The sequence below is a fragment of the Podarcis bocagei genome, assembly GCF_964188305.1.
Source record: "Podarcis bocagei genome assembly, chromosome: 16".
NCBI lineage: Eukaryota > Metazoa > Chordata > Lepidosauria > Squamata > Lacertidae > Podarcis > Podarcis bocagei.
The window spans coordinates 2,543,174-2,560,344 of NC_138142.1; the positions used below are offsets into that span (position 1 = coordinate 2,543,174).

General features: G+C 42.3%; 1 protein-coding gene across 2 annotated transcripts; it reads left to right on the top strand.

Annotated features, from left to right (window-relative positions):
- The first annotated feature begins 4,163 nt into the window (after positions 1-4,163).
- On the top strand, positions 4,164-16,001 carry RSRC2 (arginine and serine rich coiled-coil 2). Of its 2 annotated transcripts, none has more exons than XM_081175342.1 (10): positions 4,164-4,316; positions 7,215-7,362; positions 8,410-8,453; positions 10,759-10,949; positions 11,435-11,578; positions 11,727-11,849; positions 12,307-12,386; positions 12,726-12,958; positions 14,146-14,235; positions 15,384-16,001. In XM_081175342.1, the coding sequence occupies exons 1-10, from the start codon at positions 4,311-4,313 to the stop codon at positions 15,564-15,566; spliced, it is 1,242 nt and encodes a 413-aa protein (XP_081031468.1). In that variant the 5' UTR covers positions 4,164-4,310; the 3' UTR covers positions 15,567-16,001. The 2 variants fall into 2 exon arrangements, with proteins under 2 accessions (XP_081031468.1, XP_081031469.1); XM_081175343.1 differs by lacking the exon at positions 4,164-4,316 and adding an exon at positions 9,171-9,248 and having other exon boundaries at positions 7,268-7,362; positions 10,737-10,949.
- The last annotated feature ends 1,170 nt before the right edge of the window (positions 16,002-17,171 follow it).

The following is a 17,171-nucleotide window of genomic DNA, read 5'->3' on the forward strand; positions in this document are numbered from 1 at the left end:
GCCTTGTTTTGTTTTAGTGTGTTGTCATTTTTTAAAAAATGATATTGCTTGGGGCACTGGAAGTTTAGCCATACCAAGTGAAATGCCAGGTCATTTAAAAATAAAAAAAATCTCAAAACCTTGAACTATTCCTTCTGTAATTGTTTTCCCCTCTCTCTGTAAATTAGGGGTTTTTCAGGGGGATGGACAGGAGAACATCTGGAATAGCATGTGGGATGTAGGGAAGAAGGCGCGCTGATGTAATAATAATAGTATTAATAATAATGTTATTATTTATATATTATTTATATCCCGCCCATCTGGCTGGGTTTCCCCAGCTGCTCTGGCTGGCTTACAGCATATATAAAACATAGTAAAATATCAAACATTAGAAAGTTCCCGATACAGGTGTTATAAGAATTTCTGTAGCCTTTTTAGGCCTTTATCACGGGTAGGAAGAGCATTGCGCCTGGGGAGGGAAGAAGGAGTCAACAGACACCGAAGGGTTAATCCAGAGAAAAAGCTATTTATTCTGCCTTCGGGGTAACAGAAGGAGCAAGCATTATAACTCACAAGCAAGCACAAGTTTTACAGCCATTGCACCCAGCATATATTCCCTTCAGGCCCCCTGCCCCCCTTCTCCCCCTCCTCAGGAGCCCTGGCTCATGAGTTTCCCTGAGCATGAACAGAAACTCCTGTCTTGGGACTCCTGGCGCCCTTCCCAGGAAAAAGGGGGTTGAGAAGCCAGTGTGTCCAAGATTGGTTGCAACTGGGTAAGATAAGACTCAGTTCTCAGGTCTGCTTCTGCTTGGCATTGACAGAGCCATTCATTAGCTTTTGAAGCTTTCTTGCACAGATAAAAAAGAACGCTTTGCTTATGCAGCAGCATCTGCGAGAAAAGCTAAATGAGAAGGTAGTTTGAAGTCTTGAGGCCTGGTGGGGGGGGGGTGACTACATAGACCTAGGTGGGGTAACCTGTCCCCTTCATTTCAAGGTCTCAAATATAGAATAATTATTCATAAATGCACACATATCGAAATATATGAACCATGTGCCTGACATGGTATGGGAGAGCAATCCTGAAACCATTTCAACTCTCCCCATGACCTCAAATATTCCTCTGCAAGTAAGGGAGGCAAATGGAGAAAGCCTTCCCATTGTCTTTTTACTTGCAAGTCCTGTCTTAAGGATGTATTTGTGTATGAATAGGGTGAGCCTGTGACCTGGACTCAGGAACTGAAGTATTAACCATCACAGAAGAATGGCCAGGCTGCTGAGGTAATGCAATCAGTGATCATTATTGGGTATTCTGGCAGAAAGGATGTATGTATGATTGGGGGGGGGGGTCTTGGGCTACAGGGTGGGCAATTTCAAAAGTCTATATAAGGGCTTGTGCCCCATTGTTTGGGGTTCTCCCTCCTGCATGTGGTGAGTGGGGACCCTGTTGCAACAGTTCCTTTAATAAAGATCAGGCTTACTAGTTGCTTTGCTTCTCAATATACAGTGGTACCTTGGTTTACGAACTTAATCCATTCCGGAAGTCCGTTCTTAAACCAAAGTGTTCTTAAACCAAGGCGTGCTTTCCCATAGCGGCAGGGGACTAAATTTACATAATGGAACACACTCAACAGGAAGCGAAACATGTTCTGCTTCCAAGGCAAAGTTCACAAACCATAACACCTACTTCCAGGTTTGCAGCGCTCTTAATCCAAGTTGTTCATAAACTAAGCTGTTCTTAAACAAAGGTACCACTGTGTTCTGGTTGGCCTGTGTTTTCTCCTACTGATAGAGAACCCACTTAAGGACTCTGTACGGGCTCCGGAATACTGTACCCCATAAGGGAAATGGAGCAGCTGTAGTATGGAAAGAAGAGCTGGTGGCAGCAGCAGAGCTAGACACTCGGGCACCCGGAGTGGCACACGTGCACCTGGGGGGGTCAATCCCCCCGGGGGGTGCTTGGCACGGCAGCAATCTGCCCGGGGGAGATTTTGTCAAACACCCCCCCCCCCGGGATGACACCTGAGGTGGTTCGCCCGCCCCAGCCCCCCTTCCTATGCCGCTGGCTGGTGGGGCTAATACTCGATCCCCTCAGGCTGCATCACACATTGATTGGGAATAACACTGTCAGCCCATTTTCCTTTATATTGTCACAAGCCACCGAATATCTGAGTGGTGTGAGATTCCAGGGGTTCCAGGCCCCTACGCAAGGTCTAAGTTTCCTTTTGGAAGAGTACCCCATCCGTATGCTCCACTATCCCTGCTGTATATCCTTTGATGACAAAATAAAGGACTCCCATTCACAGTAGTACATGCACACAGTGATTTCTATACATTTCTCTCCATTAGACAACCTATGCTGGGTTCCCAGTGCCATAATAAAGCAAGGAAACCCCACTTTCTGGAATATATGAACTCACCAAAATTTAGCCAGAAAAATTGTTTTATTTGTTTCCAAAAGGTGGTGATCCAGGGATGGAGGAGAGGGGATCTGACTCATGGCAGAAGGAGCAGGGAGGCCATAATCCTCAAGATGTACCACCACATACTCAGGATTAGGGTTGTCATATTTTGAAAACAATGTCTGGGTGAAAATCAGCTAAATGTCCGGGGAAATCTGGCAATTGTTGTCGGCAGTGCTGGTTTTCCTGATTTCCCTCAAAATAGCTAAAAAATGTCCAATTTATTTGGAATTTTGCAAAACAAAACAAACCAACACAATTTTTCTGTCTAGATTTTCACTTTTTGAAATATGGCAGCCCTACTCAGGATACCCCTCCCAATTTCCCAAACAGGTGCTAGCAGCTATGACAAAGGGGCCAGACTAGGTGTTATCAGAAGGAAATGAGACCAAGGAAGAAGAAATAAAGATGCTGAGGGAGGCCTTCCTGACAAAAGGATATGTAGATATTTTCATTAACTTGTGAGAAGTGAGTACTTGAACCATGCATGATTGACAGGGACATGTCTAGATCTCAGATTTCTGCCTGACACCATACCTTTTTTCTGTGACATACCTATGATGTTTTGATGATGCATGTTTTATTGGAAATATGTTGTTGTTTAGGCGTTTAGTCGTGTCTGACTCTTCGTGACCCCATGGACTAGAGCATGCCAGGAAATATAGGGAAATAAAGGACTTTAAAAAATGATGTAACTACAATTCTAGGCTTCTTGCTGTTTTGTCTTTGTTGTAGTCAGAAGTCTAGTTCTAAGAATAAAGTGATCAGGCCTGCTGGCTGCTGTTTTTGCTTCCGTCTCTTGGCTGAAGTCTTTTGCTTGTGACCTCCAATCTGGACCCGGATTCCCTCTAACAGAAATGAGGCACAGCAGAGACTTGTGCTGTCTTTAGGATATATGGTTTATTTACACACACATATAAGACTACAATGGAGTTTACAGCATTGACACCCCACAAGATTCTTGCTTTTCCCATAATCGCAGCATAGGGTTCAAACAGAAATCAAACATGCTCCAAAACGTGGCTGTGACCCACTCTCCAGCTTGATGATTTTTACAGACTGCAACATTTCTGAAAAAACCCAAGCCTAAACTCTCTGAAACTCCTTCCTTTTGCCTTCTAACTCTGTGCTGAAGGAGGGGCCTCTCTCTGACATACCTAATGGCTCATCATTTCCCCTTCGTTCTCCTTAATGGCCTATCCGAGGCAATCTCCAGGGATGCAGGTAGGTAGCACTGGGGTCTAAAATTTTCAGGCATGTCCAACTAGTCCATCACGATTGACCAGTAGATCGTGGGATTGATCTTGGTCGATCATGGGATTAAAGTAAAACCGCAAGTGGAAACAGGATAGATCTGCTTGGCTCTTGTTTTGTTTAAACTTGCAGTGGTGTCCAAACTTTTTCCAAAGAGGGCCTTTTTTTTTTAGCTTGAGCTTTTTTTATGGTATTACCCCAAAGTTGTTGAACTTATGATTAAGGACTCTATTGCTTGCTTTAATTTGCCAGCCTAAATAGAGAGAGTGTATCGCAATATGATCCGCTGAGCATAAAAATAAGTTGGAAAGATTTTATCAAGTAAGTAACAAGCGTCAGAACCTGATGACGCGTGGGAACCCCAAGGATCTCCGTCGCTGAACCAGCTCGAGGTCCCCTCTGCTCTTTCCATGCCTCTGCGTCTCTCGCTCGCGCAGGCGCTCTTCCTTTCCTCCCTCCCCGCCAGGGGCCCGGGTTACATCCGGGAACCCTGGGAAGTGGGCGGGGCATCCCTGACCGCTCTCCGCCGCCGAGCAGCCGAGGCGTCGCGGGCGTTGGAGCCGCAGGGAGGAGCCGGAGCCGCCGGGCCGGCCAGGGCCGCCTTTCCCGACCCCCGACATGGCGGTGAGCCCCTGCCGCTCCTTCTCGGGGGCCGCCGCCAGCGGCCGAGGGGGAGGCCGAGCTGGGCGGCGGGAGGCGCCGTCGTCTTCGCCAGCCAAGATGGCGCCCGCTCGCCGCGGGGCCGGGAGGGGCGGGGGGGGGAGCTGCCTCCGCGGAGCCCTCCGCCTTCGGGCCCCGCGGACGGGAAGCCAGCAGAGACGTCTCCCTTCCCTCGCCACTTGGGTTTGGGGTTTTGATGGCGCGAGGGAGGGGCGCTTACTGGTTTGCGAGTGTTTTCCCTCATTATTATGTATTTTCCGTTTTCAGCTTGCATTTCTATGTTGTGAACCGCCCCGAGATCTGTGGTAAAGGGTAGTATGCAAATTTAATTAGTAATGATATATTCTCACGTGTTTCTAAGAGGTTTCCTCTCCTCTCCACACTCCTGTTGACTGTTTTAGATCGCAAGGTAGTGGCACCGTCTCTTTCCCTCCCTAAAAAAAGTCTGTATGAGTGGTACAATATTTGATATTAGGCCCTTTTATAAGTGTGGCTGTTATTTGATGGCTCGGTTCCCTGTGTTTTTGCACAGAAAGGCCCACTATGCTCAGTTGGTCTTCTTTCCAGGTAAATGCATGAAGGTTCTCACGGTTCATGCTCACCTATATATAATGTTTTTATTAAACACTTTGTAAATAAGGAAAGCAGGGGAGAGTTAGTTAAATTAACAATGCTAAGTTAAATATAGAGTCTGAGGAAAGGGATTATTTTGAGGGTGGTGATATATGGGGCTTTGGGGAGAACCCTAACGTGAGTTGGGGTGGGAGAAGGAAATGTGCCATTATGTGGTAACTTGAAAAATTGTGCAACTTAAACCTCAGCAGAACTGACAGAATTGTTGTTATTATTGGATCCCTAACAACTTGATCCTTTTATGCTTAATAACATTACTGAGTTCAATGGAACTCACTCCAGCTTTGTAAGGAAGCCCCCCAGAAGTTAGTAGTCTGGGGGTTGGGGAGGACTTAACTTGGTGGGGAGGGTGGAGAAGTTGTCCCCACCCCCTGCTGCTGATCTCTCTTGGACCTGGAGTGAGATTCTTGTTTCTTGTGTTTCCTGCAAAGGAGGGGCAGAGTGCTCTCTCACTCACTGACCTGCGTGGAATTTCATGTGCTTGCCAATATGTGGCTTTGTGTCATCTATGCCTATCAGGCTAGTGCTTAGGCACAGGGATGGCATCATACACAGCAAGGGTTCTTAACCTGAGGTCCATAGATGCACTTCAAGGGTCCTGTGAACCAGGCACACCAATATGATTTGTTCCCAATTTAATAAGATAAATTGTATGCAAAACTTTGTGCATGTTTATGGGTGGGGTGTCCATAGCTTTCATTAGAATCTCCAAAAAGGATTGTAACCACATACAGTGGTACCTCGGGTTAAGTACTTAATTCGTTCTGGAGGTCCATTCTTAACCTGAAGCTGTTCTTAACCTGAAGCACCGCTTTAGCTAATGGGGCCTCCTGCTGCCGCCGCGCCGCCGGAGCACAATTTCCGTTCTCATCCTGAAGCTAAGTTCTTAATCCAAGGTAATATTTCTGGGTTAGCAGAGTCTGTAACCTGAAGCGTATGTAACCTGCCTGAGGTACCAATGTATATAGGATTATGTCACAGCATGTCCCATCAGAACATACACTGGGACTTGCTTCTGAGTAAGCATTTATAGGGTCTAGCTTCCAACAGTGCACTCTTCCAATGGGCACACTAACCACTGCACCACAGTGGCTCTCACTGGGGTGAACCTTTTTTCTTTCAGTTTGCAAAGTCATAGCTTCTGTGATAGGTGGAGCTGCCGGTAAGGGACATTGTCTCACTCTGTCCATTCATGCCCACGTAATGCGATTATTTTAAATGTTTTTATTTCTGTAGAGGAAAGCATTCCCCTGTAAATGGTACAGGAGCACTCATGCAAACATTTAAAAAAGTAGGGGGATGCTCCACCATTTCAATATCATTGGTTTCTTTGAAGGTTTGCCCCCACCTCAAATTACCATTGCAGTTATAGTGTGTTACACATTCCCAAACTTAGATCCCACTGTGCTCTCTATACATCCTGTTTTGCTATAGCTGGTTGCAACCCTCTAAATACCACTAATTGCAAAAAGAACGAAAGAAATTCTCTACAATTATAAAAATAGAAGGTGGTGCTGCATTGGGGGGGTGGGGGTGGCAATAGCTTTTTTTTCTATCCCAGTTTCTAACACTGCTGCCCTTCATCAGTAGATCTCAGGGCAGTTCACAGCATAAAAATACAAAGTATTATATATTGGATTTAAATGTGCTTAAAAATAAGACTCTATTTGGAAAGTGCATGTTGTAGATAAGTTGCTGTAATGCATTAAAATATGCCTCAAACTGTGCTGCATTGACTTCTATTGTTGGGAGTAAAGACCACAGTTGCTGTGCCTGGTGGCGATAAACAGATGGGAAATTTAGTAGGCCAAGGACTGATGTGCCATTCTCTTTGAAAATTTACTAATCAAAACATCTAAAATCACCCGAGGTACAGAAAAGAAGCAATTCAAAGAAGGAACTATGGATTTGCTTTATCAGTATCTGTTGACATAGATGTCCCTGAGGAGGAACATCATTTTTGGATTGGATACAGAAAATCCATCTCATTCTTCTGCAGTAGAAAACATTGTAGTGCTTGAATTTGGTTATTTTAACACCCTATCTAGTGGCTGTGGACTTGATTTCCTACTAGTGGAATATATAGCTTTGACAATTCAACATTAACTAGTTTCTGGATGTTTGTGATGATTAAAAAATAGTGGTCTAGAATGCTTCAGGCAGTTAAGTTACTTTGCGATAGAGTGGGGGTGAACTATGTAATAATAACAATATTTCATTTCATCATAGGCTAGTGATACAGAGCGAGAGGCAATAGCCCCAGAGAAATCATCTCCTGATAGAGAAAAGAAAAAAGATGCATCTAATTCTCCTAGAACTTCAAAACATCATTATTCAAGGTCACGTTCACGATCAAGAGAGAGAAAACGAAAGTCAGGTATGGAAGCCTCTAGCTGTTAAGAGTTTTCCCTATAAAAACTTGCTGGTGCATAAACTTGTGATTTAGTGGTAGTGTGTAGTTAGGCTGCTAACCTAAGCATGTTTACTTAGAGGTAAAATTGAATTCAGTTCAAATTATTGCAACTTCCAAGTAAACAATAACGTTTTAGATTTATGTGCATGTCCTTTTGAGTTCTATGTTTCAGCCTCTTAAAAATGTGAAATTTCTCAACACTTTAAGCTTCAGCATCATGTTAAGGGTTGAGAGTTGGAGTAGGTGAGGAGCAGAAAGGTAACATAGATGTGAAAATGCTATTTCAAATAATAGTTATATTATAATAATTTATTATTTATACTCTGCCCATCTGGCTGAGTTTCCCCAGCCACTCTGGGTGGCTCCCAATCGAGTGTTAAAAACAATACAGCATTAAATATTAAAAACTTCCCTAAACAGGGCTGCCTTCAGATGTCTTTTAAAAATAGGATAGCTGCTTATTTCCTTGACATCTGATGGGAGGCTGTTCCACAGGATGGGCGCCACTACTGAGAAGGTCCTCTGTCTGGTTCCCTGTAACCTCACTTCTTGCATTGAGGGAACCGCCAGAAGGCCCTCGGTGCTGGATCTCACTGTTCCGGCTGAACGATGGGGGTGGAGATGCTCCTTCAGGTATACTGAGGCCGAGGCTGTTTAGGGCTTTAAAGGTCAGCACCAACACTTTGAGTTGTGCTCAAAAACATACTGGGAGCCAATGCAGATCTCTCAGGACCGATGTTATGTGGTCCTGGCGGCCACTCCTAGTCACCAGTGTAGCTGCTGCATTCTGGATTAATTGCAGTTTCCGAGTCACCTTCAAAGGTAGCCCCACGTAGAGCATATTGCAGTAGTAAGTGGGAGATAACTAGAGCATGCACCACTCTGGCGAAATAGAAATGTAAACCATTGAAATATTTTAAGTACTGGGTATGACTGGGAATGGCATGTCTGTAAAGAATGAAAATCCTTTTCCAAGCACATTTACTTGACAATAAATGTTTTATTCCTTAGATAATGACGGGAAAAAGTACAGAAGTCGGAGCAGAAGCAAAGAGGTAATTAATACTTTGTAGTGCTTAGGTAATTGTACAAGATGTATTTAAAAGTACATCATAGCATGTGTAAATCTTAGTATATAAATGTCTTAATGGTAAGTACAAAAAAATGATAATTCAGAAAAATGTGCTTGGAGAGAGAAGCATGACTGAAGCCATCATTATGACAAAAAGGTAACAGTTGACAAAAGTTCACTGACAGATTAACTGTGGAAACAGCCACAATAAACATTTCTTTGGAGAAAATAGGATTGGTATATTTGATTCTCACAGAGCTTCCATTGACCAGAGTTCTCCTCAAGAATTTGCAAAGGTGTTCTCCCTGCCCCCAATCTTATCCACTTAGTTCTTAAATATCCACTTAATATTTTAAGTTTTCCTATGGTGCCAGTGCATTTGGCAGGGTTTGTAAAAGTAAATCAAAGGCAAGGGCACTGAGATGAGGCAGTGGTAGTGATAACATTATTAGGTAAGCCAGTTGCCTCCAGTGGTGAAGTAATATCAGTGGAGGAGCCGTAGCAGTAGCCAGAAGGTTAGCCAACTTCTGATGGGGTAGTGTTAGGCTAGAGAGAGATGGGGCCAGTTCTAATGTGGGGCCAGGGACCTTTTTCTCTTTACCCAATGGAAGCTCTGTTTTAAAAAGAAATTAGAGTATTTGTGAAATTGATTATATTGTTTAGATCACATGATAACATTTCTATAATAAATCATACTCAGCGTGCTAATGCGCGAAGAGACTGAACTGAAGACGCTCCAGACTCAGATAGCAAAATTATAAGCCTACTTCATGATAAGGTAACTATTAGTCATTCAAACTCATATTTCCCTTTAAAAAGCAACTTAAATCGGTTATGGGATATTATGGTGGTTTTAAATACAAAGTGTATATTTAGAAGACTGCTCCATTATGTTAAAGTAAGAAAATCTTTCACTAAACTTAAAAAAATTACGTGTAGAAGGAGGATTACATGTTAAAAGTTTGTTTTAAAAGGCTGGTTTCTTTATGTACAAGTTCTTTATGTACAACCTGTACACATTAGCTTTTAAATTCAATGGGGAGTAACTGGCGGTGATATTTGAAACTGCTGTGGATGTCTTAAAATCTGTAACATTTCAATAGCTGTTGAATTAATGCACTGACTTTTATGGTTCTAGTGAGACAATTGAAAGGAAGAAGGGCAGAAGGGTATGGGCATTGCACCTGTGTGGAGGCATGCCCACCGCAGGAAGCTCACAGATTGCCTCTACCTTGTGGAGGGTTCATTCCATGTTTGCGGGCTGGCTTGCCCATTTCCTGTATATAATAAGTGGACTCTTTGCACTATTTGTTTTACAACAAAATTCTAATGATCTTTCTTCAGTGGTTGTACAAGTGACTGAAAAAGTAGCCCAAATGGATCTAATTGATGTTACGAACTACTTGGAACAAAAACTCACCACCTACTATGTCTAAGTAGGAAGGTGATATTTCTTTGCGTAGCCAACTCTCTTTGGCAGTTGTTGATGGGCAGTATTGTCTTTCAGTGAGGTTAGTTGCACCTGGAAGAAACAAAGTAGTAGTTGAAGCACCTAGGATTTACCTTTACTTCTACCTTTGGGTGTGAGTTTGGGGATTTAAAAAATAATAAAGACTCACATGGTCTTTAGAGTAGAAATCTATCCATATACAATTAACTTACAAAGAAAGAAAGTTACTGAGATAATAAGAAATTTGGGTAAACTGGCCTTATATGGTAAGAGATTTCTTCAAAGAAAATAGCACACAGACTGCTGCAGATTCAAAACATGACAGTTGGTCTTATTGGACCTCTATAGTGTAAGACTTTAGGCTGGATATACTTATTTATAATACTTAGAAAGTTGGCCAGTGCATGTACTTCCAAGCTTTCTTAATTGCTGATGAGCTTGTACGTAAAACATTTAGACAGTTCTCCTGTGTATGCTTATCCCATCCAGCTTTTGAGCATAGGGGTGGAAAAACATGGTCACTATGCATGAGGTAATCAAACACTAGAGAGGCTGCTGTTCTATCTAATGCTGTGAAACTGGTAATGGTGTGAGTTGCTTTAACAACACGGTACAAAAATGTTTGAAAAGTGTGGGATGGGAAATGGGAGGAGGAATGATAGCGAGCATCTGCAACATTGTGTAGCTGATGGTGTTAAAAGCCATCACAGTTGTCTGGGCCACACTCCTAAGGTTACTAATGTTGCATCACAACATATCATTCTTTATCTGCTGATGCCCATACTAACTCTCTTTGTTGCACTATTTTCCTGAAAGAACCAACTTCTTCTTAAAACAGGCAAGAAGACATGGGTCCAAAGAAAAGTCCTCGAAGAAGCACAAATTTGAAGACCATAACGACAAAGAACACTCTTCTGATAAAGGAAGAGAGAGCCTGGGCACTTCAGAAAATGGTGAGGAACGGCATAAGCGCAAGGAGAGGAAATCCTCAAGGGGACGAAGTCATTCAAGATCTAGGTCTCGTGAAAGGTATACTTAACAATTTCTACTTTGGAAATGCTTCAGTGTTCTTTATGCTCTTGTTCTGTTAGACGTGCCCAGCTACACCTTCATCCTTTGTTCCAGCATACCTGGTGCAACATCACAGATGTGCCAGATCGGTTTTTTGTATGGGTTGGTGTTACTGTTTGTAACTTTTTTGATTTTGAGGCTCAAGTGGCCAGTGTTTCAGCTGTTTTTCCTCCCCATATGTAGGATTTGTTTACTGTAACCCTTTTGCCAAACCTTTAGGTTATGCCACAAATTTGTTTTCCAGAATGAAAATACTTAGTAGTGTTCAGGCCACTGACTTCATTTGAAGTGAAGTTACACTATTTGTAGATGAGCCCAAAACTGACAGCTTTTTGTGACCTCTCAGTAGAAGATAATGAGCAGGTTTCCTTTGCATCTTGTTGCTATTAAATGTGAATAATAAAGCTAGAAAATGTTACCAGACGTTTGGAATGTGTTTGCAGGCGTCACCGTAGTAGAAGCCGTGATAGAAAAAAGTCACGATCTCGAAGCCGAGATAAAAAGCGACGTGTAAGATCACGTTCTAGATCAAGATCTAAACACAGGCATCGGAGCAGGAGCAGAAGCAGAACTAGGAGCAGGAGCAGGTATGTTAAGTTCTTTCTTTTTTCCTTGAGATAAAAATTATAGGGTCGGTGCTAGCACTTGGAAGTTGCACGCTGAAGAGCAGGTAGATACAGTTAATTTATAGTCAAACAGTCAAATAATTACATGATAAAATACCTTTACCTGCAGAGAAAGAAAGAAGAGACCTGAGAAGCCCAGAAGATTCAGTAGAAGTCACAGCCGAACTCCAAGTCCACCTCCTTTTAGGGGACGAAACACAGCAATGGATGCACAGGAAGCATTAGCTAGAAGGTACTATGATTTTTTTGGCCTTAAGTTTATAGAAGCCAAGAACTTACTCTGTTTACCTTTTACTGACTTAGAGTAGAAGCACAGCATGCAAGCTTTGAGGGGGGACCATTGTCATTCTCTACACACCCCTGCACCAAATTTTAACATATTAAAATGTGGAGAGCTATTTTAGGCACTGATACCTAGATGAAGTCAAAAGCATAGTGTACTCACAACATTTTTGCTTGATGTATTTGCACTTTTATCAATACACAACTGAAAAGTACTTTTGCTATAGTGAAAGCTAGAAACATACAACACAGAACCACTCTGTTATGTTCTTTGAGTTGGAGGGTTCTATGAATGCCCTTCAGGAATAACATAACAATTGTTAGTATAAAAAACAAAGGGGAAAAGAGATCAATGTGGGGGAAAATAATAACTTTTGATCAATTGATTTATTTTGCATATTTCCTAGATTGGAAAGAGCAAAAAAACTGCAAGAACAGAGAGAGAAAGAACTGGTTGAAAAACAGAAGCAACAAGAAATGGCTGCTGGTAATTCTGTTTTTATGAACTGCTAGAACATAATGAATAGTAGTGGAAATATTTATAACTTAATATTGGAAAGCTATAAAAAGAGGAAACCTCATTTGTTTTAAAATAAAGCAACAGAAACTTCTCTATTCAAACTTTTCTCTTCTTTTGACAGTCCCTAAAAATAGTTGCATCACCAGACAAATGCTTAGAGAACTAGCAAAAGCTGTCTAAGGTCTTTTAATTGGCTAGCTTGTACTTAATGCCCATTAAGATGAAACTTTTACTTAGTCCATGTTTCTGAGATTAAAAAAAATTCTGGAAGCTTCTTCTTGTATAACATGTTAATGTTCATTTTAGCGGCTGCTGCCACCGGCACTTCTGTCATCAATGTTGCAGCTCTTCTGGCCTCTGGAACACAAGTCACTCCTCAGATAGCTATGGCAGCTCAAATGGCAGCCCTGCAAGCAAAGGCCCTGGCAGAGACAGGAATAGCTGTTCCAAGCTATTATAATCCAGCAGCAGTAAATCCCATGAAGTTTGCTGAACAGGAGAAGAAGCGGAAAATGCTGTGGCAAGGCAAAAAAGAAGGGGTATTTTTCTTTGTCTAATTATTCCACTTTGTGCCTTGGGAATTGTTGACAACAAGGATATAACTTGTGATATTCCTGCATTGCAGGAAGTTGGACTAAATGACCCACGGGGGTCCCTTCCAGTTCTGTGATTCTGTGATACAATGGGCACAAGCCACATGTCAGCAAGAGGGGCCTCTTAGTAGCACACAGAACATTTAGCCATCTAATGGTCATACTTGGCAGTGTAACCATTGTTTTATTTTTTAAAAGTCTGGTATGTTCAGAATTCTAACGAGCATCTGCCATCGTAATCTCAAGTGTCTTAAGGTCTACAGAGCCAGTAGGTGGTCTAGTTCAGTGTTTCCCAACCACTGTTCCGCGGCACACTAGTGTGCCGCGAGATGTTGCCTGGTGTGCCGCGAGATGTTGCCTGGAGGGAGGCGGGCGAGTCGGGCGGCGAGAGGCGGGGCGGTGGCGGCGAGGAGAGGCCGCCCAGCGCGGGGCTCTCGCCGTCTGCCTGCCTGGCTGCCTGCGAGTTCGGCGGGCAGCGCCTCCGTCCGCAGCGCCCGCCTTGCGGCTCTCATTCCCTGCCCCTGCCAAAGCTCACCCAGCCAAGCCGCGCTCTCCTTCCTGCCTCGCTTTGCTGCCTCCTCCCCCCCACCCCCAAAGCTTGGAGGTTCCCCGGCAAGGGGGAGGGAAAAAAATTGAAACTTACACTTTCGTGCGTCCCTCCCGGCGTGACGCTGCGCGCTGACGTCACGGGGCTGTAATGGTGGTGTGCCTCGAGATTTTTTTCATCAAACAAGTGTGCCTTTGCCCAAAAAAGGTTGGGAAACACTGGTCTAGTTGACATGTTGAATAGCTGTCAAAAAAGACTTTCTATGAGAAGTTCAGAAGGGGCACTTGTCCTAAGGGTGCTGGGATTAAAAATATTTGCTTAATCTTCACTAAACCAGCAGTCCTGCAACATTCTTATTTACGTTATTGAAAGTTTTAGGCTTGCAGCCAGATTGTTTGTTTCTAGTTCCAGTTCCAAAGGAAACGTGTTAAAACAAGAGTGTGTGAGAAATACTTTAGGACCTCTTGCTTATTAGTATATTTAAACAGTTTCCCCCATTGTATCATCAGATCTATAAATCAAAATGAGTTGCAAATTTACCTATGTGTCATATATGTATGTAATAAATCACTTTGTGTTTCTATAGGATAAATCACAATCTGCAGAAATCTGGGAGAAACTGAACTTTGGAAACAAGGACCAAAATGTCAAATTTAGAAAACTAATGGGTATTAAGGTATGTGAAATGTAGAAAAACTCGTAACCGAAATTGCTTTCAAGTAAGAGCTCAGGTTAAACGACTCTCTTGAAGCGGTTCAAATCAGCATATACAGCAAGACGCCATTCACCGCAGATTCTGGCCCAGAACTAGGTGGTCAGTTTAATACATTGCCAGTTCAGTAGGCCTCCAGTATAATCAGGGGAGGTATATGAGCCCACAAAACCTAACTTCAAAATAGAAATTTAATTAAGTAATAATTAAGAGTGAGCCAGATTATGTGCTATTAAATGTAATGCACTTATATGAACACAAGTGGAGTTAACTCTTTATTAGAAGAAACAGTATCTGCTCAGGAGTACCAAACCCACTGAGCACAGGAACTCTTCTTCGGAAGGTCTTCCGCATGAGACATTTGTGGGTCCTCACCTTCCCATAGCTGGTTAAGTCTCCTCTCCCAGATCTTTCCCAAGCAATCTGAGATGGTGGCGGTGTGCTGGCCTTCATTCCTCCCGCTTCATGTCTCTCCTGGTGCTGGGAGACCGGGATGGGGGATGGGAGCTTGTTGCAGCAGGAGGGGGAGATCCCCCCCAATACTTTTTCAACAGTGACTCAGATGAGTCTGCTGCTTCTGATTCTGCACTTCTCTCTGCCACAGATTCCCTTCTCACTAAGCCCTGTTGCCTCTTCAGCTTCTGACACCACCTCCTCCCAGTCTTCTCCCCCTGACCATCATCGCACCACCACTAAACTGGGGGTTTAGTTTGGGGGTTCCCCAGCTGGTGCCTCCCCCTATTCCTCTGCATCCAGCCAGTCCATGACAAGTACTAGATAAGCTGTAATATTCCAAGGAAAAGTAAAATTGTGTTGGGTTGACCCAGGGGAGATTACATTTTTAAACGTTAAATTCTTGGCAAATTCTTTTGCAAAATGTTTCTATAAACCTACACTAAAATGAATTAATGAAGGTTACGTGTGCTATATATCCTTGAAACTGATAACATATTTCCCCAGGCATTTGCACTCTGCATTTACTTGCTCTGGAAATTACAGCTGCAGAAAAGATGCTTTAATGAATGAATTGCCAGAATAATAGATGACTAGTTTAGAGGACATATCTGTTAACATATTTTAATAATAATAATAATATATTATTTCAATTCTAGAGTGAAGAGGAAGCTGCTGGTAGTAGTTCGGTGGATGAAGAAAGTTACAAGACTTTGAAACAGCAGGAAGAAGTATTCAGAAATCTAGATGCACAATATGAAATGGCAAGGTCACAGACACACACCCAAAGAGGGATGGGATTGGGATTCACATCTTCGATGCGAGGAATGGATGCTGTTTGAAAGAACGTGATCTTAAAGCCTGGGACTTTGTCAAAGATTATTGTTCAGATTTTGGGTCCTTGTTCACCAAAGGCTAGCATTCTAGCTTGCATGGGGTGTTGCATTGACTTTAATTTATTGACATTACAATTTTTGTAAATATCAGATCAGTGATAACTGGTGTTCCATGTTGTAATCAGGTTATATTCACTTCCATTATACTTGACAGAGCTGTAGGAGGACATTTTTAGTTCTGTGTTTCAAAACAGAACAGGTGAGGATAAACTCATACATGGATATTTTGTGTCCACTGTCTTGTGTACTTTTGTACTTTAACCTTGTACAGTTATTTTCAACTCTTCAAACATAAAACACATTGTGTAGGTGTTACTCTAGCAGACTGGGCCAGTGGGTGCATAATGCAGTGCAAAAACCTGGTTAATAAAAATGTTTTTTTCTCAAATAGTACTGTTTTTAAGTTTAGTGGATGAATTGCTCAGAGATTAATTTTGTACAATTCATTATAACTTTATCTCTAGAAAGAAGCTTACTTCAACATAACTAGAGCAGAGCAAAATTGAGTTTTCATGAGTTCCTGCATTATGCTACTGCAAGCCCTTGCTCAGGAGATACTCTCCTCTAGGCAGAGTTCTCACTGGACTCACTCTAGTCTTATTCCAACCTGCCCAAACAAGTGGAAGTAAACCATACCATATCTAACAAGATGAATGTTACCATGTCCCGTGCCTGCTTATTCTAGCAGTAGGTTTTGATAAAAGCTTTTGGCAACGTAAAACTATCACCACCAGCTCAACATTTGCAATGTGACCTGTATGAAAAACGTGTTTTTCATAAAATGCTGTGTGGGGGCTTTAGATCTTCTAGTTAGGCTATTGTAATGTAATAAAAAAAGTTGCATAGCAACAGAGTATGTTGCACTGCAACTTTTGAACTTTTGTTGCATGTTAAGATTCTAATGCCCATGTAATGTGGCAAGTCTCCTCAGTTTTAGTGAGTAAAATGTTTATTATTAAATAAGATTAGGATAGCTGTTGAAGAGAACTGAAACTACCACTAGAAGTGTTGTAAGCTTTGCAGAATCACTTGTCAGTAATTCTTGTTCAGTTATTGAGCCCTCATTCACGCAAAGCTAGCATTCTAGTTTGCATGGGTGGTCTGGAACAGTAGTCTGGAATTTTGATACTGTCTGCCCCAGATTAACTTCTCATGCTCTTTTTCTCAAGTAGTGCTCTTGCGATAGTTCCAAGGGCTTCATATGCTATAGAGTCACAAAAGTAAGTTTGATTAAAATTGAAATTGAAGCCCACATACTTCTGTGGAATTTATTCAAAGGGAAATAACTGAAAGAGGTAGGGAGTGCTTGGTGATGGATTGCGTCAATGGACTGCTGTATGCTTTTCTGTACCCAGAAATATAGATGTATTGATTAATTTGAATGGAAAGTGGCTTACAAACCTAATTGTAACATAATAGTAACATAATAGAACACAAGTACAGCGTAAGTCATATCATGAACAAATCACCTGTAAAACAGCAACTAAAAAATAAGCTAAACACGTTTTAAGTGGCAGTGGCTTGCCAGGGTTTCAGCCAGGGTATTTTTTC

Coding starts and splice junctions, on each gene's coding strand:
- RSRC2 (XM_081175342.1), top strand. Junction 7,363..8,409: donor AGAGAGAAAACGAAAGTCAG/GTATGGAAGCCT, acceptor TTTATTCCTTAG/ATAATGACGGGAAAAAGTAC. Junction 11,850..12,306: donor CAGGAAGCATTAGCTAGAAG/GTACTATGATTT, acceptor CATATTTCCTAG/ATTGGAAAGAGCAAAAAAAC.